Source organism: Somniosus microcephalus, chromosome 16, assembly GCF_052327205.1.
Source record: "Somniosus microcephalus isolate GS21.2 chromosome 16, FLI_Smic_1.0, whole genome shotgun sequence".
Classification (NCBI taxonomy): Eukaryota; Metazoa; Chordata; class Chondrichthyes; order Squaliformes; family Somniosidae; genus Somniosus; species Somniosus microcephalus.
Genome location: NC_141002.1, coordinates 76,254,547 through 76,280,149, shown reverse-complemented (window position 1 = coordinate 76,280,149; position 25,603 = coordinate 76,254,547). Strand labels below are relative to the sequence as shown.

The 25,603-nt window shown below is 43.7% G+C and overlaps 1 protein-coding gene across 1 annotated transcript in view; it reads right to left on the bottom strand.

The window, feature by feature from the left end:
- Positions 1-25,603, bottom strand: part of LOC147106305 (protein O-mannosyl-transferase TMTC2-like) — a 141,859-nt gene that overhangs the window by 78,585 nt on the left and 37,671 nt on the right. Inside the window, exon 2 of the mRNA XM_086009296.1 lies at positions 11,163-11,733. Within this exon, the coding sequence (XP_085865422.1) occupies positions 11,163-11,733 (571 nt within the window). The remainder of the gene's footprint in view (positions 1-11,162; positions 11,734-25,603) is intronic.

The window sequence follows — 25,603 nt, the reverse complement described above, 5'->3', positions numbered from 1 at the left end:
CCCTTATCCTTAGACTGTGAACCCTGGTTCTGGACTCCCCGGCCATCGGGAACATCCTTCCTGCATCCAGTCTGTCCAGTCCTGTTAGAATTTTATAAGTTTCAATGAGATCCCCTCTCATTCTTCTAAACTCCAGTGAGTACAAGCCCAATTGACTCAATCTCTCCTCATACGTCATTCCTACCATCTTAGGTATCAGTCTGGTGAATCTTCGCTGCACTCCCTCCATGGCAAGAACATCCTTCCTCAGATAAGGCGACCAAAACTGCACACAATACTCAAGGTGTGGTCTCACCAAGGCCCTGTACAACTGCAGCAAGACATCCTTGTTCTTGTACTCGAACCCTCTCGCTACGAAGGCCAACACACCATTTGCCTTCTTAACCGCCTGCTGCACCTGCATGCTTACCTTCAGCGACTGGTGCACAAGGACACCCAGGTCTCAATGCATTTCCCCTTCTCCCAATCTATTGCCGTTCAGATAATAAACTGCCTTCCTGTTTTTGCCACCAAAGTGGATAACCTCGCATTTATCCACATTATACTGCATCTGCCATGCTTCTGCCCAATCACCCAACCTGTCCAAATCATACTGGAGTTTCTCGGCATCCTCCTCACAGCACACACTCCCGCCCAGCTTTGTGTTGTCTGCAAACTTGCAGATATTACATCTAGTTTCCTCATCTAGATCATTTATATATATTGTGAATAGCTGGGGTCCTAGGACCGATCCCTGCGGTACCCCACTAGTCACTGCCTGCCACTCAGAAAAAGAGCCGTTTATTCCAACTCTGCTTCCTGTCTGCCAACCAGTTCTTTATCCAAGTCAGTACCTTGCCCCTAATCCCAAGTGCCTTAACTTTACACGCTAATCTCTTATGCGGGACCTTATCGAAAGCCTTCTGAAAGTCCAAATACACCACATCCACTGGTTCTCCCTTATCTATTCTACCAGTTACATCCTCAAAATGCATCTATGCTATTCACCTCAACTACTCCTTGTGGTAGCGAATTTCAGATTCTCACCACTCTTTGGGTAAAGATGTTTCTCCTGAATTCCCTATTGGATTTATTCGTGACTATCTTATATTTATGACCTCTAGTTTTGGTTTCCACCCAACCTATCAAACATTAAACCTTAAACATCCACTCCCTCCACCACCGGTTCACCGTGGCTGCAGTGTGCACCATCTACAAGAAACTTGCCAAGATTTCTTCAACACATTGTAAAGTATTCTAAGACAGCTCTCTCTACATGAGGTGCTTTACAGAAATGTGAGCTATTGTTGTAGTAATTATCACGCAAGGTGTAAAGGCTGCTTTTTTTTACTGTTCATTAACATGTAAAGTGGGTTGGTACTTATTAGTGGTCAAGTCCCAGGTTATCATTTTTTTTAATCTATTGGTTGTTTAAATAATGCTAGTAACAGACTTCAGAATATTTTTCTAAAGCTTTATATATGGTGAGGTCATAGTTATTTAGGAGAATTGTGAGTTCTAGGAACAAAAAAAGGAACATAAGAACAGGAGTGGGCCATGCAGCCCCTCGAGCCTGTTCCGCCATTCAATTAGATCATGGCTGATCTGCATCTTCGCTCCATCGACCCACCTTGGTTCTGTAACCCTTAGTACCCTTGCCTAACAAAAATCTATCAATCTCTGTTTTGAAATTTTCAATTGACCCCCAGCCTCACCAGCTTTTTGGAGGAGAAAGTTTCAAATTCCCACTACCCTGTGTGTGAAGAAGTGCTTCCTGACATCACCCCTGAATGGCCGAGCTCTAATTTTAAGGTTACGCCCCCTTGTTCTGGACTCCCCTACCTTGGAATAAGTTTCTCTCTACCTACCCTATCAACTTCTTAAAAACCTCAGTAGGATCACCTCTGAAGTGTGTTATTTTTGTAATAAGTCCCAAAAGCCAACAGCGTTAAGAGGGATTATTGCTAATTAACAAACAAAAGCAGCATTCAAAGGTACATTCAGTATAAAATACATTAGTTGGGGTGCTATCTGCCACTTGCATTGTTGGTGAATCTGAAAAAATAAATTGGATATTTGACTGTTGGGTAACATTTTTCAAGCTCTGTGACAAAAATTTGTACAGACATGACTTTAAATCTCCAGGCCATTTCCTAACAAATCTAGTACATCCCTTTACCATGACCTTTTTTTTTTTAAAAATCACAGGGGCAGAAAGCGTTCCACTCATTTTTTATTTAGAAGTGTAAGTGAAGAATGGATCTTCGCACATGCTGATGTTCATTGATAGCATATTATTGTGATATAATTCCATTGCTCTTATCATTTTGGGTAAATCTAACTATTTCGTACACCTTCTTCTAGCACTGCTGTGTGGCGATATATAATGCTCAGATTGAAAGTGGCAGTGTCAAATTCATACATCTACTGTGCTGCTAAGATGCATCAAAGTATTATAAATAATGTCTCCTGGAAGTTACACAGTATGTCCCAAGTTGCTGAACTGACTTGTTTATTTTTACTCATATACCAATAGTTTTCTCCTCCTCCAACCGCATGAAGCTTCTCTAGTAATTATTATTTTCCCCCTCCTCAGACATGGCTACACCTGTATGGCAATGAAATGTAAGTTTTTTTAAATGGACGATTTCCATTAGTAATACACATTTGTAAAACCTTGTTGTCTAGAATTCAACACACCATTCTGAATATATATCACCGTTCAGCTGAAAATATTGAAGTGATTTTTTTCCTTCATACATTCTGAGATGTGAGGGATATGAAATTTGCAAAACTGTACTTTTCCAAAATTAATCTCTAAATACTATACTGAATGCAGTATTACAACTGGAGAATTAATGGGTTAGGCTATGCATTTCCTAGTATAGCCAGAGCAAAGGATTAGTGCTATAACTGTGCTAAACTAACACAGAAAATATTTTCATATGGTGAAAATATCAGCATGTTTCTCTCCTATTGTCAAAGCTGAAATTAGAAGGAAGTTCTTTGGCCAGTACGTAGAGATTAGCTCCAAGTACTGTTCGTAAAGATTCCCAGTCATTAACACACAGAGCAATGCACTGGCTATTGGTGCTTGTGCTGTGCTCCAAAACAGAAAGGTCTCATTCCAAGGTAACCTGCCCGTAAGTCAGTTTTAAGTTGTTATTAAATTATCTGGCAGCTGCCTACATTCCACAATGTAAAATCAGGCCATCTCCTGCAGGCATGCATGTGACGTAAAACGTTGATCCAGAAATCCTTCACTCCATTAGGCTATTCTGAAAGGTATTCTGGAACAGCTAGTTACTTTGCACATCTGAAAATATAAGGGTATCAATGAATCACAGCCGAATGTTATGGTAAAGAACACTGTGTTTGCCTGTTGTAATGAAAGGCAGTTTGACTTGTTAAGTTAATTGGAGAAGCTGAAGTAGCATTTTTGCTTCCTTTTTTTTCGACCGAGAAAGCATTATTTTTCTACTCATTAGTTAATTAATAATTCAATATTTTCTGACAAATTTGGGGCGATTTTGGGTGATCGATGGGGGAAGCGCGGAAGTTGTCTGCCCGTACCCACAGCGAAGAGGCTCCGTCCTCAGTTACATTGGGCTGGTGAGCTGTGGGGCGCCAAGTGGGGTTCCCGATGCAGCTCGCCAGATTAAAGCCAGGTAACTGCGGGGGAGGGGTTGTGATGGCGGAGAGCTGGTGGGGGGTGGGGGGGCAGTTCCCGGGACAGCAGCGACCCAGATTATTTTTGTGGTCCCCAGAGGAACACTCCTGATCCTTGGGGCCCCCAAAAAAATAATTTTTAAAAAAGTTACCTTTGCTGGGCCTCATCGGTTATATTACTCGTGAAATGCGTAATCAGTTCCAAGTTAAATTGAGAATCGGTGTCCCAGTACCTCTATTTGCATATTAAAAGTAGCCGACCGCCTGAAACAGGCGGGCACTTTGGGAACCAAGTAGCTTTCCTCCGCTTTCAAAATGCTGCCAACCTCATCATCAGGGGTTAACGAGGTGGTAAGGCTACTGACCCCATTTTGAGGCCCATGTTAAAGATAGTAAACTTAAAATATTGTCATAGTAGTTCAACAGACCCACGTGAAAGCAAGCACCGCTTCCACCCCTGCTATACACAGCTGCACAAAACAGACTGTGGTCGTGATCCAACAGGTTAACAATTTTACCAATGCCGTGCTCCAGCAATAAATTATTAATTTTGTTTAGAAGTGTGGGGAAACCCTGTACATGGCAACTCATTGTGCATCTACCGTAAGCTGCTCTATTAAATTTGTAGCCAGGGAACACCGGCTGAAATAATCAATCACTGCTTCCTTAAGTGGAGCTCTGCATAGCCCCATTATTTTGACCAAGGTCCACGGCTATCCATGTTTGGTTGTTGATTGGTAGCAATGTCATTGTTTTGTAAAAAAGAAAATGATTTTAAAATGCCATTGGTTATGAATATTCCTGCGTACATTGTGGAATTGGGGTAAGGTCTTCTCTTTTAATTTCTCCAGAAAAATAAGTCATTGCAGGTTAGAAATTACGGTTGGTGATATTAGTGGACACACACACTTAATGCATATGCATGTCTGTTATTTAAATGGAGGCGCTATCCCACTTAAAAGAAATGCGTTAATACATCCATTAAAGCAGCAGACGGAGGAACATCACATGAATGTGTTAAATATTAATCTGCCAATATTGCCAACAGTAATTTCTAGCTGTATATTTTTATTTTTTAAGGAGTTAGGAAATCTCCCTGTCTCAGCTAGTTTCACCTCATCTCTGAATCTACTAAAATTGACAGATGCCAATTGTGTGCATCACTGTCACATGGACTGCCTGACAAATGAGGTCAAGCTGTAGGTGAGCAGCAACACAAAGTCACATTCTGTTCAAACCATCCACATTCAAAATGGCTGCCCTGCCTTTGTGGCATGCACAGTACACCAGATTTAGTCAATTAATTGTTTTAATAATGGTTGTTTTTTGAGTGTGACAGATTGCCAACAGCAATTCTACTTCCAGCAATGTCAAATGTAGTTAATTTAAAGGAAAACTTGAAGATTCTAAATGACTTCTGTTTAATGCAAAGAACACTAGTAGTCACTGAGCGATGTGAAATGATTATTAGTCTTTTGTTCCCAATCCATAATATTGCATTGCTTGCTGCTGACTAAAATTACACATGAATTTAAGAACTATTAGCTGCTTGCTTTAAGAGTACAGGATAATTATTAACAGACTTCTGTTGAATCACTCAGGCAAATCTGCTAATTATAAAAACCCTCCTTATGTTGACATGGCTAATTTCCCTCTATATCTCATCCAGCATTGTCACAATGATCACATGATCATCTTGTGTGTAAAAGAAAAGCTGCTGATAGCCACTGTAAAGCTGTAAGGCTGTAAGCGATTGTTCTCAGTAAGTAAAAAAGCATCCACTTTGAAACTAGTTTACTGCCTAGATGACCTGATAAAAATGAATTCGTGCTGGGAGCTAGAACTGGAGAAGTATTCAGGGTGAAATTCAACTTCAGCGGCGGCACTAAGCAGGCTGTAGCGGATCGGACTCCAATTATACACCTTGCCCGAATTTCCTTGCCATTAAAGTTAATGGAAAGGAAAATCGGGTGGTATATGACGTGCGGACAATTCGCTGCCGCCAGTTTTGTGCCCCCGTCGAAATTGGATTTCAAGACCAGTTATACTGTCACTCCTATGTTTATGTGGTGCACATGGATACAACAGTGACAGTAACTCAGGAGTCAAATCACAATCTGCACTAAGCCAAGTGATCGGAGACTCCTTCCTGAAGGCCATCTCACACCAGATTAAGTTTGCACTGTTGCTTCAGCCCAGTACAAAGCCACATTTTAAAGTGCCCTGGGGGGTCTGTTGGACCACCCGGCAACTCCTAAAAAATGTTAAATGGAATCTTTTTCCAATGATAGGAGAAAGTGGATGCTCCCAGCTATGTCGGAGGAACAGAACCCTGTGGGTGCAGCTAAGCATTGTGGCTGACCTCAACACAATTTACAGTCATGCACAGTGGCCAATGCAACTCCACTCTGCTGACCATGGATACTGATCAGAGGCCAGGAGCTGCCATATAATTACAGCCCAAGTAAATTTTAGCTTTCAGATTCTCTGTAGCTAAATTGCATACAAAACCTTCCAAAAAGGTAAACAGATTTAACTGTGCTCTGTCAGATTAAAGTGAATCTCTCAGGCTCCTTGCTCTGCTCCTAGAGACAGGTAAGGTTTGACTTCAGTCAGCATGGAGAGTGATGAAACAACAGATGTGGAATATATTGGAAGAATTATGCTGATGCAAGCAAACCAGTTGAGGTATTTGGAGGAGTCTATATTGTAAATAGAAAACAAGACTGACTGATGGCTGAAATAACTGTAAACCTGTCTACATGTTGCTGAGGAGCAGGTGCTGGTGCAAAAGCACACGGTGAACGAAATGTGTTTCCAGCTTATCACTTGCTGACAGGAGCTATTATCAAACAAGTAGAGCATATAAATGCCATCTGGTTACCATGTTTCCCCCCCCCCCAACCCTTCCTTTCTGGCAAAACACTAAAAATTCAGATCATACATTAAAGCTGCTTTCTCACTTCCATGAAGAAGGCAGAGTGTATTTGTTCCAGTTAACATGCTTCTTATTAAACGCTGCATCACCCCTTTGTCGCAGACCTGTTTAGGCTGCACAGTGTTTGAAAACCAGCAAAAATCAAATTGACAATACATCTCCATTTTACGCATGTCTGCATTTTCATTGAGTTCACTGCTTTCATCTGAGCATTAAGAATTTTTTTTTTATTAACATCAGGAGTTAGACCAATTAACCAGCTGCTGAAAAATAGTGGTACTGTATTTGTAATTTTATTTTAAAAACTGGCCAGCAGTGATTTTTCTAGCACTAATGCAGATTTTTTCTTGCAAGCCGAACTCCATGGTTATAACAACAGTGCTTGCACTCAATCCATGCTATACGACTTGTGCTATTAAATGTCATTGCAGCAATACTGATCAATACTATTTATTAGACTATGTTTCAAGAAACCTTGTAGTGATTATAAGGAGCAGGTTTATTTTGATGAGGTTTTCAATGGGAATACTATCACATGTTCCTAAAATGTCCATAGACTGAGATAATCTGATAAAAAGGTGCTGCCATTCCTTTTAAAGTTGTGCATGTGTTTCTTGGCTTCCAAAGGGCACCCTTTCTTGCCCTGTGTTTTTTTAAGTTCAGATCCTTGCATTCCTGCCATGTGTTTACAGAATGTTTGGCATGGTCAGCTGTGCCCTTTGGCGACTAGATTTCCTGTCTCCACAAAAAATGCTCTAAGAAAACGAGCTGGACGAAAACAGTATTTACAAGGATGCCTAAATTAGTCCTTCCTTGGTTTGACAGATGGACACGTGCTGCTGGTTTGATTAATGACTCTTTTCTTAGGCCTCAGCCTGCTCCATACACACTCCAGGCCTCAGTGGATTAACTTGTCCACTCATCTCCAGCTGCAACACTGCAGGGTTTTTCTTTCAGCCAGTAATTCAGGTATCCTGTCATCAATATAACTTTAACATCATGTATTTGATTGTACACATGCTGCACCAGATAGATGCAGATCATCAAGGAGATATTACATTTTTCTTTAAAAAATTATATATATATATACAAACTTAATCTCAAATATGCAGATATATACATTATTACTTGGCTGTGCTACTATGCACACATTCTAGGTATATACAGAATGTGTTTCTAATACTATAGCAACCTTCTGGGTACATTTGTGATGGAAAGAGGAACCGTATTTGCGTAAATTGGCATAAAATATAACGGGTCATGAGTGTATGCTTCTAATATTCCTCAGGTCATAGTTTGTTTGTGTGACTTATGCTTTCAAATTGCCTGTCTTCAATGAGAGCATGAAGAGTGCTAGCCACAGGCATTCTGGTTCCACAGGTGCTCATCACCTTCCAGAACCTCTCCCAAATGCCATTATTCATGCCTGTAAATGTCACAAGGCTATTCATCATAAGTGAGCTCAAACTGTCTTCAACTCCAGCTGAAATCATCTAACAGCACAGAGCAACAGACATGGGGCCTTCCTGATGCATATGGTTCAGCTACTCAATGGATAAACTCACTAATCCATCATGGAGATTATCTACTTCATTCATGATGAACACAGCTGCCCTGACAGTGAAATTCACTTTAGTTCTGTTATACCTAGACATTAGTTTAAAAGAATTAAACTTCATTGAAATACACTATAAAACATCTCCTCTAAAACATTCTTCTGCTGTTTGTCTATTGTTTTAGCTGGAAGACGAAATTAGTTTCACTTCTCTGCTGTGCACTTGTCATTTTAATTTACTGAAGCACCATGCCAATACCATGATATGCAAAAGCAGGTGTGGCTTATAAGTATTATTAACCTTTTAAGTCAATACTGTGGACCATTGCAAACCCTTTGTATCGGACCAAAGTGTAACTTTACCAAAGAGCCAGTCTGAATTCCTGAACACATCAATCAGTCGGTGTTTCAAAACCAAAAAGTCTGTGAGATTACTTTGACACATTTTAAAATCCCATTTAGGTCCTTCATTGGGACCCATCAAAATCCATGAATGCTGCTTAAAATATATAGATTAATAGTTATATAATCGATTAATTTCTTGCTTTGTTAGAACTGGCAATGGAAATTGAATAAAGGATGACGCTTAAAAACGTCACATATGCTGAATGCTGCCTTTCAAAATACAGTACATTGTCAGACAAGTAATTATATACCAGCCACTTGACAATGCAGGAAAATATATTTTTGTAGAAATCTTATTAGAATGTAGCTAAATGTAGCGTGCTTGGGAGAGAAAAGGTGAATTTGGACCTATGGTTCCCATAGCTGTCCACCACTGGGGTTTTCCTCATGGCTGTTGTAGGCTAATTGATAAGAGATTGATTGCTATAATTAGTCAACAACTCCATTATCGTTGTATCATGTAACTACCAGGATAGTTGAAGACGAACTAGATGGACCATGGACTTTTTTCATCTAGCAGTTCCTATGTTCCTATGAATGCTTCCCTATTTGTCTTAGCAGATTTAAATAACGAGTAGCTGTGTTATTCAGACCAGGAAACTGCATACAGTTTTGGTGTCCATACTTAAGAAAAGACATACTTGCTCTCGAGTCAGTACAAAGAAGGTTCACTCGGTTAATCCCGGGGATGAGGGGGTGGTCATATGAGGAGAGGTTGAGTAGATTGGGACTCTACTCATTGGAGTTCAGAAGAATGAGAGGCGATCTTATTGAAACATATAAGATTGTGAAGGGGCTTGATCGGGTGGATGCGGTGAGGATGTTCCCAATGATGGGTGAAACTAGAACTAGGGGGCATAATCTTAAAATAAGGGGCTGCTCTTTCAAAACTGAGATGAGGAGAAACTTCTTCACTCAGAGGGTGGTAGGTTTGTGGAATTTGCTGCCCCAGAAAGCTGTGGAAGCTACATCATTAAATAAATTTAAAACAGAAATAGATAGTTTCCTAGAAGTAAAGGGAATTAAGGGTTACGGGGAGCGGGCAGGAAATTGGACATGAGTCTAGGTTCGGAATGGTCATGGCCCTGTGGGTAGTGGAGTGGGCCCAGGGGCCGTGTAGCCTGGTTCTGCTCCTACTGTGTTCTAATTCTGTGTTAGATTTCAGGAGATGGTTTTATTCCTGTTCCTGGCTGGGGTGGAGATCGCCTTTACAGAAGGTAAGTACTGTAGAAAATATAAGGACAGAGTGATCTCCTGGAAGAATTTCGATCGCCTAGATGGGTCGGAGAGGAATTTCCCAGATTTTTTTCTCCCAAATTGGCCATTGGGTCTTTATCTGGTTTTTCGCCTCTCCTGGGAGATCACATGGGTTCGGGTGGATGCAGAGTGATAGAAGATTTGAGGTTAGGATCAGATCAGCCATGATCTTATTGAATGGTGGAGCGGGCTCGAGGGGCCGATTGGCCTACTCCTGCTCCTATTTCTTATGTTCTTATGTTCTTATGTTTAAACTTCCAGGTTTGATCCCTAGCCTGTGCCGAGTTATCTGATCTCTGTGTGACACGGTGATGCAGGGACCACAATTGGCCCGAGCCCCACTGAATTAGGGAGGGAAGCCCTGCTCTTTGCAGCAACTGAGAACTTTGACTGAGCACAAGATCAGGCTCAGCTATGATGACCCCCTGCCATGGTTGAATAGCCTGCTGACTCATACCCTGTATTGCCAAGGCTTACACATGAATAGTAGTTACTGGAGTGATGTACTGGCGGTGACCAGTGCATGTAGAACTGCACCCTAACAAAGGCAAACGCCTTTGCTGGAGGGAGGGGAGGAAATTGGTGATACCAAAATGTGAATTTTCTATGGATTTTTTGAGAAACTGTGTGCAATCAGGTCACTTCCTATGCTTTGGTTGTACTGTGAAATGGTGCTTTGGTTGTACTGTGAAATGGTGCTAACAGTGTCCAAATATTTGTGGATTAAACAGTGGCGCTGCCAAGTTCAACAGTTGATACTCTGAGGCAGGCAGCTCTGCACTACTTTCTACCCATGCCCAATGCTGTGAAAACCAGCAAGAACAATTATTTTTTGCTATAACATTTTTTTTCCTAAATTGAGCAAGAATCATAACTGCAAACAAATGGAACATTGCAGCTGTTATCTGCACTGAGGGGGGTGCAGTATGTCCAATGGCTGAGTACAAGGGAGGGGCAAATTGCCTTTCCCTCCACTGCCCCATCTTATTGACGTGTGTCCAAACTGCTATCAGCATGACACCAGTACCTGATGTGCTTTATATTGGCTTCGACACAAAATGCATAAACAGACTAAAATGCACTCTGAAGGTCGGATGCCACCACTAAAAACAACAAAACTGGGAGGGCACTTAATATAATTGTTATCAGCATCTGCAAGACAGCACAAGAAGGACACGGAGTTTCACGGACGAGATGATTTCATATGGCTATGCTTCCAGTCAGAAAATCATGGGCAGCCCACACCTGGGTTTCTGACATACACTGCCAAGGGATGAGGCTCCCGGCCTGCGGCGTGAACTCACAGTTACCCTGTTGATGTGTGGCCAGTAATTCCCGCATTAACCTGAAGCAGCTTACCTTGTGAATCAATGAGATGAGCTGGTGCAATTTGAGCCTGCGATCTACAAAAACATCATAGACAGCTGAAACGGCCAGGACAGTTACTCCCTGCTCCTTCCAGAGCATACTGCAGGCGGCACACAGGAAGCTTCCAAACAACCAGGCCCAGCTCCATAGAGAACGTCCCCTGCACCCACAGTGCCGGATGTAACACATTAAAGAAAGGAGGAAAAAGAGCCCAGCTCCGACATCCGCTCGTCCTACAATTCCTGCCACTGCCTCGGTGTGGATAGGATGCGTTGCAAAGAGTAGGCCTGCAATAAATGTCCAGCAGCCATCGCCAAACAGCACCCGGGAGAAGTTCGTGAAGAAACCAGTGACTGCGCTGTGCAACAGCACGTTAACAAGATGATAACCCCAGGGATCCAAAGCTCCAAAGGCACAGTTAAAACGGAAGGAAAATGTGCACAGTGGGCGGTAGGACTTGTGGCTACCACTGTGCGTAAGAAGGGTTCCCCAAAAGTCATTGTAAAAGATATTCGCCCATGGAGTTTCTGGAAGTAGATCTGGGTTGGCTTTAATGGCTCGGCTGGAAGGAAAAATAAAAATAAAATTAATTACTGCACAAGAAAAAGGCTTCTCATTAGTCTGGGTCATAGCAATTTGGTAACAGGTCTCCAGTCACTTTCCATGTTGCTTTACAAAGGTCAGCTACTATTACTATTCATTTGCTGTCTAACTGAGTGAAACAGCCAGTATACGAACATGATTACTCAAGTCTCTATAGTCAGGCTATCGTGATTAAACTGTATCCTGAGACCTCATTGGGAAACAATTATTTCTTACTCCTCCTTGTTTTTAGCTGCTTCAGCATCACACACTATTCCTCTTCCTGAGGATGGGCTAATAGCCTGCTCCAGAGCCTCTGCCATTGCTGCTTTTCTTGACAATATACTTCAGACTGTGGGCTTTATATATATATTGGAATAGTGAGCGTGAACTTGCCTCCTAGTAACAGCTTCATTGTCATGCTACTTATGTCTTGGTGGTCTCAGTGAATTGCAATTGGTTACTATAGGATTGTTATAAAATAAAGATATGTTTGGAGCAGTTTCCTGCATAATAGAGGAACTGATGCAATGATCCACACTTTTGTTACCTCCAGACTCAGTTATTCCAACGCTCCCCTCGCTGGTCTCCCATCGTCCACCCTCCATGAACTTGAGAGCATCCAAAACTCTGCTGCCCGTGTCCTAACTCGCGTCAAGTCCCGTTCACTCATCACCCCTGTGCTTGCTGACCTACATTGGCTCCTGGTTCACCAACGCCTCAGTTTTAAAATTCTTATCCTCGTGCTCAAATCCCTCCATGGCCTCACCCCTCCCAATCTCTGTAACCTCCTTCAACCCTACAACCCTCCAAGAACTCGGCATTCCTCCAACTCTGGCTTCTTGTCCAGCCACCACCCCCCCACCTCCTTCACACCACCATTGGCAGCGTGTCTTCAGCTGTCTAGGCCCTAAACTCTGGAATTCCTTCCCCAAACCTCTTTGCCTCTCCATCGCTCTTTCCTGCTTAAATCCTACCTCTTTGACTGAGCGTTTGGCTCGGTGTCAATTTTGGTCTGATTACGCTCCTCTGAAGCGCCTTGGGATATTTTACTACATTAAAGGTGCTACACAATTGCAAAAAAATTGTTGTTGTTGAAAGAACATTAAAAAAGTCATCGTTCCAGAAAATTTCAGAAACTAATGTAAAAATAAAATAAAATAAAAATTAGATCAAAAATTGAAAAAGTAATAGCTTAAAACAAGGGAAATCAAAATGGTATTAATGAAAAAATACAGACCAACTGAATGAAATAATGAGGTGGCAGGATACACAGAGATTTAAGTCAGAAGCTATAACTGTAGGTTTAATTTGGGTTTTTTTTCTCAGTTTTCAGGTAGAATTTAAGATTAACTTGCGATCTGCACAGCGCGGGATTAAAACAGAGTGGACTTAAATAGAGTGTTTAATTTGGGAATTTGGAAAGAGTGGGAATTCGGAGAAGAGGGGGAAGGAGTTGCTGCTTTTTGCCTACAGTACTTGTAGTGCTTTGTGTTACAGGTAGATATTTAATTGCAGTGCCCTTAACTTAATCTAGATCAAGTAAGCAGTCAAGAAACTACACTGTAAACTAAATTACCTAATTACAAATTTAATTAAATTTAATTAAATAAAACAAGGTCATATAGAGATAACAGTGTAGGCGGTGTGCTGCAACTGCAGCATGTGGGAGTTTGTGGAGAGCATTGTGATCCCAGATAACTATGCTTGCAGTAAGTGCTTGCATCTTGAGGAACTTCAACTCAAGAGTTTTTGAGCTGGAGTCTGAGGTGCATACATTGTGGGGCATCAGGGATGGGGAGAGTTGCCTGGACACTTTGATCCAGGAGGCAGCCACACCCCTCCGATTAAGTAGTGATACAGGTCTAGGTAGTGGTCAAGGACAGGAGGGTGTGACTGTAACTCAGGCAGGTAAGGGGACCCCAGGTGCAGCACTGGAGGAGCCTCAGCCTTTGCCCTTGTCCCAGCCCAGTTTAAGTGGAGCACGTCCCAATGGAACAGCTCCCTCTTTCCCCAGTACTGGTGCCAATGCCCCATGAACTGAAACCCCTTCCTGCCACAGCACTCTTCGAGCCACGCATTTAAACCTCTAATCTGTTTGTCCCTATGCCAATTTGCACGTGGCTCAGGTAACAATCCAGAGATTATTACCTTTGAGGTTCTGCTTTTTAATTTGGATCCTAGCTCCTCAAACTCCCTCAGCAGAACCTCATTCCTAGTTCTACCTATGTTGTTGGTTCCTACATGGACCATGACAACTGGATCCTCCCCCTCCCACTCCAAGTTCTCCTCTAGCCGCGAGGAGATGTCTTTAACCCTGGCACTGGGCAGGCAACACAACCTTTGGCACTCTCGGTCGCAGCTGCAAATAACAGTATCTATCCCCCTGACTATACTGTCCCCTACCACAACTACATTCATTTTCACTCCCCCACTTGAATGGCCTCCTGCACCATGGTCAGCTTGCTCATCCATCCTGCAGGCTTTTCCCTCATCCACACAGGCAGCAAGAACTTCATACCTGTTGGACAAGGGCAAAGGCTGAGGCTCCTCCAGCACTGCACCTGGGGTCCCCTTACCTGCCTGAGTTACAGTTACACCCTCCTGTCCCTGACCAGTAACCAGACCAGAATGTAAGTTGTGAGGAGGATGCAAAGAGGCTTCAAGGGGATATAGACAAGCTATGTGAGTGGGCAAGAACATGGCAAATGGAATATAATGTGGAGAAATGTGAAGTTATCCACTTTGGTAGGAAAAATAGAAAAGCAGAGTATTTATTAAATGGTGAGAGATTGGGAAATGTTGCTGTTCAGGGGGACCTGGGATAGCTTGTACACGAATCACTGAAAGTTAACATGCAGCTACAGCAAGCAATTAGGAAAGCAAATATGTTGGCCTTTATTAAAGAGGATTTGAGTATAAGAGTAAAGATGTCTTACTGCAATTATATAGGGCCCTGTGAGACCACACCTGGAGTATTGTGTACAGTTTTGGTCTCCTTACCTAAGGAAGGATATACTTGCCATAGAGGGAGTGCAACAAAGGTTCACCAGACTGGTTCCTGGGGTGGGGGGATTGTCCTATGAGGAGAGATTGCGTAGACGAGGCCTTTATTCTCTAGAGTTTAGAAGAATGAGAGGGATCTCATTGAAACATAAAAAATTCTTACAGGGCTTGACAGGGTAGATGCAGGGAGGATGTTTCCCCTGGTTGGGGAGTTTAGAACCAGGGGTCATAGTCTCAGAATAAGGGGTCGGTCATTTAGGACTGAGATGAGGTGAAATTTCTTTACACAGAGAGTGGTGAATCTTTGGAATTCTCTACCCCAGAGAGCTGTGGAGGCTCAGTCGTTGAGTATATTCAAGACAGAGATCGATAGATTTTTGAATATTAAGGGAATCAGGGAATATGGGGATAGTGCAGGAAAGTGGAGATGAGATAGAAGATCAGCCATGATCTTATTGAATGGCAGAGCAGGCTCGAGCAGCCAAATGGCTGATTCCTGCTCCTATTTCTTCTGTTCTTATGTAACCTCACCTAAATGTTATTACGTTAATAAAATATCCTTTACTGCACAAATCACAACAAATTTTCATGACTGATGAAAGGAAATGGGGCAATCCACAATCCACAATGAATACCGTATAGATTATTTCATCTCAGTATGTGAAAGAAGAAAGAACTTGCACTTATTGCCAAATTGCACACAGCAGTCAGATAAATGACCAGATAATGGGGTAGATTTTCACTTTGGGCAGACTTTTGGAGAGCAACAGGAGGAAGGCTCGTGCTGCCCACCCAAAGTCTTTGCCTTGAGGCCTGAGCCAATCTGAAGGCTGGGACTCATATTGGTTATTGCTGGTGGGCTGTGAACGCTGTAATGGAAATTCTGGCCCCTCTGCGAGCCGGAAGTATTATCTCAAGGTGAGGGGGGGAGGTGAGGGGGGGGGGAGGGGTGAGGGGAGGGGTGAGGGGGGTGAGGGGTGAGGGGTGAGGGGTGGAGGGGTGGGGGGGGTGAGGGGGGGTGAGGGGGGTGAGGGGTGAGAGGGGGAGGGGGGGAGGGGGGGAGGGGGTGAGGGGTGAGAGGGGGAGGGGGGGGAGGGGTGAGAGGGGGAGGGGGGGGAGGGGTGGGGGTGAGGGGTGAGAGGGGGGGGGGGGAGGGGTGAGAGGGGGAGGGGGGGAGGGGTGAGGGGTGAGAGGGGGAGGGGGGGGGTGAGGGGGGGAGGGGTGAGAGGGGGAGGGGGGGAGGGGTGAGGGGTGAGAGGGGGAGGGGGGGAGGGGTGAGAGGGGGAGGGGGGGAGGGGTGGGGGGGAGGGGTGGAGGGGGGAGGGGGGGAGGGGGTGAGGGGTGAGAGGGGGAGGGGGTGAGGGGTGAGAGGGGGAGGGGGGGGAGGGGTGAGGGGTGAGAGGGGGAGGGGGGGGGTGAGGGGGGGAGGGGTGAGGGGGGGAGGGAGGGGTGGGAGGGGAGGGGCGAGGGGGGGGGAGGGGGGGTGAGGTGGGGGGGAGGTGAGGGGGGGAGGTGAGGGGGGGAGGTGAGGGGGGGAGGGGGGAGGAGGTGAGAGGGGGGGGAGGTGAGGGGGGGAGGGGGGGAGGAGGTGAGGGGGGGGGAGGGGGGGAGGAGGTGAGGGGGGGGGGGAGGTGAGGGGGGGAGGGAGGTGAGGGGGGGAGGAGGTAGTATCATGGAGGGGACACCGATAGGCCAGCAGAGGACCGGATGGTTTTTGAGGGGCCAGCAGGAGCGTTAATGCACAAATATCTCAACACTTACCTGGGCTGCTTTCTGAGCGGCCTGCAGTGGTCCCTTTAAGGACCTCTGCTTAGACTGCTCAAAGCCTGGCACCAATGAGTGCAGCATCCGCAGTACACACTCCACCTACCAGTACCTCAAAATCGTGCTGGGGTCCTATGTATGCCATAGAAACTTGGAAAAGTCTATTCACAAGTCATAAATAAGGTGTGGTGCTGTAGCACTGACTGGAAATGGGTAATGTCAGTCTGAAATGGGTAATGTCAGTCTGAAGATGTTGTGCACCATTATAGGTTGACAACTACACATTTCATTGGCATTTTAGACCAGATATTAAGTGCACTTTGCATTCAGCTTTGAAAAATAGACTAACATCTTGAAACATCCACTTTCAGTATTTCAAAGTATATTTCCCCAATTAAAAAAATCTCATTTTCTCCCTCCCCAATTAAAGAGTGCACTAATTGCACTATGAATCATCCCTAAGAGAATGGGTCAGCCAACTGCTTCCACATATCAAACTAACTACATTCAGCCTCCAATTAATGGTGTGACCACCCTGTTAGAGTGTGCAAGAGTGGCGTGTATTAACTGCTGCTCTGATGTTTTCCTCACTCCGAATTGAGAAGTGCCTCACCATTGCAAACTACCTTCTATGACAGCAGTCACCACATGAGAACTATGGATATAAACTTGCTATCGTATGGATATAAACCCATGGGCAAGGACCTTTAAAGTTAGTTTTTATTGTAAACTTAAAATCCCAGCTTTTCAGTTTTTGTACTTTAAGCATCAAAAACTGGGGGGCGGGGGAAATCAAAGGGTAAAATTAGGAACCAAAAAGACAGTGTAAAATAATCACTTTTATGGCCTCAAATGCAGTTCCAAAAGTTTCCATGATACAAAATACAAGTAAAACACATTTTTATAAGTAAAACACATTTATTGTATTTAGAAAGAAGAACGAACTTGCATATAGCATCTTTCATGACCTCAGGATGTCCCAATGAATGACTTCACAGCCAATGAAGTCCTTTTGAAGTGTCGGCACTGTTGCAATGTAGGAAAAAGCAGCAGCCAATTTGCACACAGCAAGATCCCACAAACATCAATGAAATGCATGACCAGATAATCTGCTTTAGTGATGCGGGTTGAGGGATAACTGTTGACCAGGACAATGGGAGAACCCCCTTATACTTTTTCGAATAGTGCCACGGGATCTGTTATGTCCACCTAAGACGGCAGTCGGTTTAACATCTTAGAGAAGACAACGGGGGAGAAATTGGGTGGAGCCGCAAACGGGGCGGCAAGCTCGCCTGGGCGCCGGAATTAGCACAGCGATCGGAGCAGTTGCGACCGCCGGAAATTCAGCTTGAACGCCCCAAGAGGGACACGGGGCGAGGCTCGAGGCGCTCCGCGTCCCTCTTAGGGCGCTGAAACTGAATATCGCAGCGCAACGTGCCGCAGCGCCACACGCTGCGGCATGGCGCACTACGGTACTGCAGGCCTTCCTCCCATTCTTAAGAGGGAGGGACCTGCACCAGCGCGATCGGAGATCGCGAGTGCCGGCAAAAGAGCCCGGTACCGAGGAGAAGTGCCGGGCTCTCAGAAAACAGCCGGCACTGCCGCGGGGGGAGATCAGGAGGCCGGGGACAGAGGTGCTGGCAGGCAGCCGCCGGAAAAAATGGCTGCCCCGCACCTCCACCTTAATTTGTGCCACTGCCGCCACAGGTAGGCCCCGTGAACCGGGCGCGAGTTGCGAACGGCGCTACAGAGGCGGGCGCTACCGAATATCGAGATCGGGGCGGTAGCAGGGTGCTGCGCACACCAATGACGTCATCGGTGGCGGCGCAGCGCAACAGGCTAACGCCGCCATTAGCACCCCAGCTAAATATCGCGGGAGGCGTGGCCAGTGGCGCTAAAGCCACTGAGTGCCCTCTTTAGGCGCTAACTGGTGGCGCAGCCCACCGAATTTCTAGGCCAACATCTCTTATTCCCTTAGTACTGAAGTGAAGTGTCAGCTTAGATGATACACTCTAGACTCTGGACTGGGGCTTGAACACATGACCATCTGACTCAGAGGCAAAAGCTCTACCAGTGAGGCAAAGCTGATTTGTGAATAAACAGTGTGTTGCAAAATATATGTTTAAAGTAGTATATCAATTCAAACATTTTTAAATTCTGACTGAAACATGAACAAATTGATGCTAAAATTAAATTTTGCAATGTGTGCTATGAACAGTATATTATGATCATTAAATGCAGTGCATCCATCTTAGTAATTGTCATTATCAGAGCTCTTCAACACTATACATCCTGACAGTACAGATGCCATGTGTGGGCATTTCATCACCTAAAATTTGGATTAAAAATAGTAAAAAGAACACTACACTGCACTAGTAGGCAATATTTCTGAGTGCGTTTAAGATGTGACATACAAATTTATGTTTCAATATAAAATCCCATGTTTTTTGTTTACAGGTATTTATATATTTATTTATTTTTGGCAACATGGCCTAGAAATTAGTCTGGCCAGACTAATTGCTGCACGACCAGAGTGAGCCCGTACCAAGGTCAGAAGGAAACAGGTCCTCGGGCTCGAGCGAAATCATCAATGTCAAACCACCTGCCTCGCCTGTAGCAGCGAGGAGTACAGGGAGGGAGGATTGGTTGGAGGGGGGGCAATTGCGGCCCCTGTGGAGTCGCGGGGGAACACTCCTGCTCCCCAGGATGGGTTGTTTTTTAAAACAAAAAAAAATGTAATCATTACTTGGAGTTGGCGGTCACAGAGACCGCTGAAGGATCCTGAGCAAGGTCGGCCCAACACCTGCCCCGCTCATTGCTTACGAATTTCTCAATGGGGTCTTGCAACAGGCGTTGGGCTGCAAATTTACAGAGTTAAGGGCCGTTATGCCTGTTTTCAGCATCCACCCAGGATACCCCAAAAAAAAACATAAATTAGTAGTGGGACCCTCGACTCTGCACTGACTGGGCACAGGCCATCCCACTGCTAAATTTGTTTGATTTGCACCCGTCTTAGACCCAAACAATATGTGCAATGCATGTCAATATATATCTTCAGTGACCATGAGTGCCTGAAGCATAAATTCCAGCACTACTTTACTGAATGTAAACACAAATGTATTATTGCTATGCCAATAATGTGTTATTGTTCTGTTGCAATATTTAATATCACACTGAAAATATTTTGGCAAGATAATGGGAATTTTTTAATGTTTACATAAACTATAATTCAGCATTTGTTAAGCAACTGTATCCCGCTCAGTTATTTTCCATTACATCTGCAGTAATCTCTGGATAATTTTTTTTAACTTGTGTGAGGGAACCTTATTTCTATCGGAAATAAACTTTCCCCTCGTGGAACTGGTTGACAAATTGTCATTTCAACTGCAGGACATGGGCTCGAACCAGATTCAGGCAGACAGGATCATGTCTGCTTTCTTTGATGGCCATTAAGTGCCTTAAGTGATATTTCGTTTGGGCAGTGTTAACACAATCAGTGTGAAATTCAACTTCATCGTGTGCGCAAAGATTTCCTTTCCATTGAAGTCAATGGGGTCAATTTCACCAGGCGGGAAACGGCGACAGCGGGTTCATTCTAGGTGTCTCGGTGAATTTCACATTATAAATGGATGAAACAGTCTCTGTGTTTAAGAGTTGTTGCTCCATTGCCTGCGTCTGTGTTGTATGTCCCATTGGCAGATTACCATCCACGGTTACCATAGTGACCGTTGTTTAATGTACCTTGGTTACATTCTGGTTCCATTCCATTTAATTGCACCATCTTGTTTGATTTTATATGTCGCCTGATTTGACTTCTCAATGGAAAGGAAAAATCGGGCAGGGTGTAAAACGGGCAGCCATTGAGGTGTTTCAACAAACTCATCTTAACGTACTTAAAGGACTATTCTAGAGTCAGGTTTCAAAGCTAGGAAAACAGAACTCACTAGTTCTGCAAATGGGTTTTATAAGTAATTATATATGTATATATATATAGTTAAAACCCAGGGTTGGTTACAAAGTGTAAACATATCATCTGACAACCATTTTGAGGTATATAATTTAAGAGAGACACAACAAATGGTGCTACCCACCAGATTTGATTGACACAGTGTAACTTAAACAGTCATACTTTGCCATGGTCAAATAGTTTTCCAATTATATGAGAGGCTTGGGGGGTCTTGCTCTGGCACATTTGAAACAGCAGTTTGGAGTATTCCATTCAGTGATGGAGAATGCAACTTCCCTCATGGAATCTCTGTTCTCAAGGCTTTACACTGTTGTTTTCTCCCAGTCTATGTTCGGATAATTGAAGTCCCCCTACAAGCCCTAACCTTTTTCTGGCGAGTTTAGTGTGAATGTATCACGCAAGTACAGCAACTTCATGCTCTTCCATGTGTTTCAATGCCGAGTCACCGGTATAGCAAAGCTTCTGGAGGAGCAGGGCAACTCAGACGGCAACTTCCTGATTTCTGCGTTTAACTGCGCACGTGCGGGCGCTGGAAGTTGCTGTCCGATCCACACTTTAATAACGGTGAGTGCTGATAGCCTCACCGTTATTTTTTACCGCAAAATTTGGGCCTATATGTTCCCTCGGCTGTGAATTGCTGACCGTGTCACCAGAAAGACCATTTCTCCAACAGCTGGAGGGGAGCAGGGAAGGGGAAGGAAATTTAAAAACAATTCAAAAATAGCAAGCAGATAAAATTGGCAAGTTGTAAAACTAAAACACTCTAGTTAATGGGCTGTTTCAACACATGCAAACTGAATTATCACTGATATTACTGAGCCATATTCAAGTAAGCATCTTTGTTCATAACAAAAGTCTTAAAGTAGTTTTGAAGCACAGGTCAGAACAATGTGACAGATCTAATCTTCTATTTAATATAAAATGTACAACTCTTAATTATTGGAACATTCAATTTATACAAAAAAAGAATAAACAGTATTTGTGTGGGTTAGCTCCAAGATTTTTCACCATGTGTTTTCTTTCACAGAACAGAAGCATTAAACTGACTATTTAGCATCAGTGTTTTAATTTCTAGTCATAACCATCAAACTGGCACAAAGTAATATACTGGTACTCCACTAGCTCTTTACATTCATAGAATGGTTACAGCACGGAAGAAGGCCATTCGTCGGCCCATCAAACCCGTGCCAGCTCTCTGCAAGAGCACTTCAGCTAGTCCCACTCCCCCGCCCTTTCCCTGTAGCCCTGCAAATTTCTTTCCTTCAGGTACTTATCCAGCTCCCTTTTGAAAGCAGTGATTGAATCTGCCTCCACCACCCTTTCAGGCAGTGCATTCCAGATCCTAACCACTCGCTGCGTAAAATAGTTTTTTCTTATGTCGCCTTTGATTCTTTTGCCAATCAGCTTAAATCTGTGTCCTCTGGTTCTCGACCCTCTACCAATGGGAACAATTTCTCTCTATCTACTCTGTCCAGACCCCTCAAGATTTTGAACACCTCTATCAAATCTCCTCTCACTCTTCTCTGCTCTAAGGAGAACAACCCCAGATTCTCCAGTCTATCCATATAACTGAAGTCCCTCATCCCTGAATCATTCTCGTAAATCTTTTCTGCACCCTCTCTAAGGCCTTCACATCCTTCCTAAAATGCGGTGTCCAGAATTGGACACAATATTTCAGTTGAGGCCGAACCAGTGTTTTATAAAGGTTCATCATAACTTCCACGCTTTTGTACTCTACCTCTATTCATGTACCATTTTGAATTATGCTTTTGTAGCTCAAAAATCAATACTTATGGTGACATTTTCTTAGTAGAGCCTGTTGGAGTTTGTGTTGTGAGATTGTTCCCACCTAACTCAAATTTAAAAAAAAAGAACAGATGTCAAACTTAAAATGCTTATATGCTGTGAAGGAAAACACATGTAGCAATATTCAAGAGTTCATCCTTGGCAACACATTACTGTTGATGCGCTTTCAAGCCAACCTCAACTTTTCAGATGTCGTACTCACTTGTATTTAATGATGCTTCATCGCTAGTAGGATCAGCTTATTGCTGAGCAGAATTTTGTTGGGCTGCAATTTTTAGTTTGTTTTGTTTTATACAAGTTTTTTTTTAGGTAACCCACAATGCTGAACTCCACAGAAAGGAGTTGGATTACATCACACATGCAGCCATTGTGACCTCTAGTTGAATGTGTCAGTTCTTAACAGGAGAAACAATAGCTTCTATTGATAATAGCCCAGATTTTGTGGCAAAAATAACAGTGAGGCTATCAGCAAGGAGATAATGACCAGGTAATCTGGTTTTTTTTTTTAAGTGATGTTGGTTGAGGGATAAATATTGGCCAGGTTTAACTCATCTGAAAGACAGCATCTTCGACAGTGCAGCACTCCCTCGGTAGTGCACTGAAGTGTCCGTCTAGATTACGTGCTCAAGTCTCTGGAGTGCAATTTGAACCCACAACCTTCTGACTCAGAGGCGAGAGTGCTACCCACTGAGCCACAGCTGACACCTGTGGCATCAGGACAAGTTAATGTTTCCTATGCATTCCCTTCATCAGAACTGAAAACACAGTGATTAATTTGTATTCCGAAATCTAGTTGTGGTTCATTTCTTGTGTTTTAGTGTAATACTTACATAAAATCCAACAGAAACTTATATTTTTCCTGTTACTATCTCAACCCAAAATAAGTTTTTTTTAATGTAAGCTCATTCTGTTACACTCAGAGTCCTGGCTCAATACAGATATTTTGCAAAGAAGGTCATGTTTGGGATCATGGGAAGCACAGGCGTGCTTATGGGAGTTGGCTTTTACAGAGAGCACAAATAAAGAGCTTTGGGAAACAGTACATGCAATAGAACTACTTGAATTCAACTCAACTCATGAAGGGTTTTGATAGAGTAAATAAGGAGAAATTGGTTCCAGTGCCAGAAGGGTCAGTAATTAGAGGACACAGATTTAAGGTAATTGGCAAAAGAACCAGATTTTTTTTACACAGTGAGTTGTTATGATCTGGAATGCACTGCCTGAAAGGGTGGTGGAAGCAGATTCAATAGTAACTTTCAAAAGGAAATTGGATATATACTTGAAGGGGAAACATTTGCAGGGCTATGGGGAAAAGGCAGGGGAATGGGACTAATTAAATAGCTCTTTCAAAGAGCTGGCACAGGCACGATGGGCCGAATGGCCTCCTTATATGCTGTATCATTCTATGATTCTAAAGAACTAGGGAATCTTTGTCACATATATCCTCAGACTCAAGCAGTGACAGATGCAGAACGTTCAACAAAGGGTCAGAACAAAGACACAATCGCATTCAATGGCTCACAAACCATGCCAATTGGTTGTAACTTTGTCTGCTTTAACCAGGAGGTGCTCATCCTGACACAATGGTTGCTTTTGGAAACATAGAAAAATAGGAGCAGGAGTAGGCCATTTGGCTCTTCGAGCCTGCTCTGCCATTCAATATGATCATGGCTGATCCTCTATCTCAATACAATATTCCCGCTCTCTCCCCATACCCCTTGATGCCTTTTGTGTCTAGAAATTTATCGAACTCCTTCTTAAATATATTCAGTGACTTGGCCTCCACAGCCTTCTGTGGTAGAGAATTCCACAGGTTCACCACCCTTTGAGTGAAGACATTTCTCCTCATCTCAGTCCTAAATGTCCTACCCCGTATCCTGAAACTGTGACCCCTCGTTCTAGACCCCCCCAGCCAGGGGAAACATCCTCCCTGCATCCAGTCTGTCCAGCCCTGTCAGAATTTTATACGTTTCAATGAAATCCCCTCTCATTCTTCTAAACTTTAGTGAATACAGGCCTAGTCGACCCAATCTCTCCTCATAAGACAGTCCTGCCATCCCAAGAATCAATCTGGTGAACCTTTGCTGCACTCCCTCTATGGCAAGTATATCCTTTCTTAGGTAAGGAGACCAAAACTGCACAAAGTACTCTAGGTGTGGTCTCACCAAGGCCCTATATAACTGTAGTAAGACATCCTTGGTCCTGTACTCAAATCCTCTTGCAATGAAGGCCAACATACCATTTGCCTTCCTAATTGCTTGCTGCACCTGCATGTTTTTAATAAGCAAAGCTTATTTTTGATGTTGGCCCTGAAATTAGGATCGGGGGCTTGCCGCGCGTGCAAGCCCCCGATCTGCACTCACCCTGCGTGCCGACATCTGAAGCCCGGGCCTGCTTGCATTTCCTGTCACAGGCCCGGTTCAGCTGTCGGCGCGATGTGCTTACCTGATCCAGCGGCGTAGTTATTGCGATGTGCCGGCTGGGATCAGGTGAGCACTGTGCAGCCAATCAGGGGAGGGGAAACTGATTCATGAGTTTGACAGTAAGAGCTGTCAAACTCATGAAAAGTATGGGCGGCCAAAACACTACTTTAACTTTAAATAAAATTTTTAAAAACATCCCACTGATTATAATAACTATAAATAAGTTTTTAAAAATGTTTTAAACAATTAATCAACTTTTTGAAAAAAAGACATTTTTTAAAAATAGGGTCTAAAACTAAACTTACCATCCTGTAAATTCTTTAAAAATAACAAACCTGTGGAAAAAAAAATTCTACATTGTACTAAAAGCCCACTTACCTGAAAAACTAAATACTTATGTCTTGTTTTTCCACGCGTAAAGACCGGAGGCCTTTACACGCGCGCAACTCTGGAAAAAAAAAGGAATTTTACTGCGCACGCGCTGCCTGTGCAGTCGCGCGCGTTCTGCCTCTGAACCCCTTCGTTCAGAGGACAGGAAATGCCAGTTTTCCCTACATGCGCTGTACATGCTGAAAACCGGCATTTCCTCCGGCCAGACGCGTGAGTACCCCGACCGTACTCACGCGTTTGGAACGGAATTACTGGGCCGTTAATAGGCATTGGGGATAACAACAACACCTACTCCACACTGGCAACCTTACATATTTTAACTATCACAAGCTTTGGTGTCTGGCTAACCAATTTGTTTATAAAGAAGTAAACAAAATTCAGAGCAGTGCAAACACCATGTACATCACTGTACATGTCTGCTGACTCATCAATGTCAAACCCAAACAAATTGCTCCTTCACAAGAGAACAAACCTTCTCCAAAATACAATCTTAG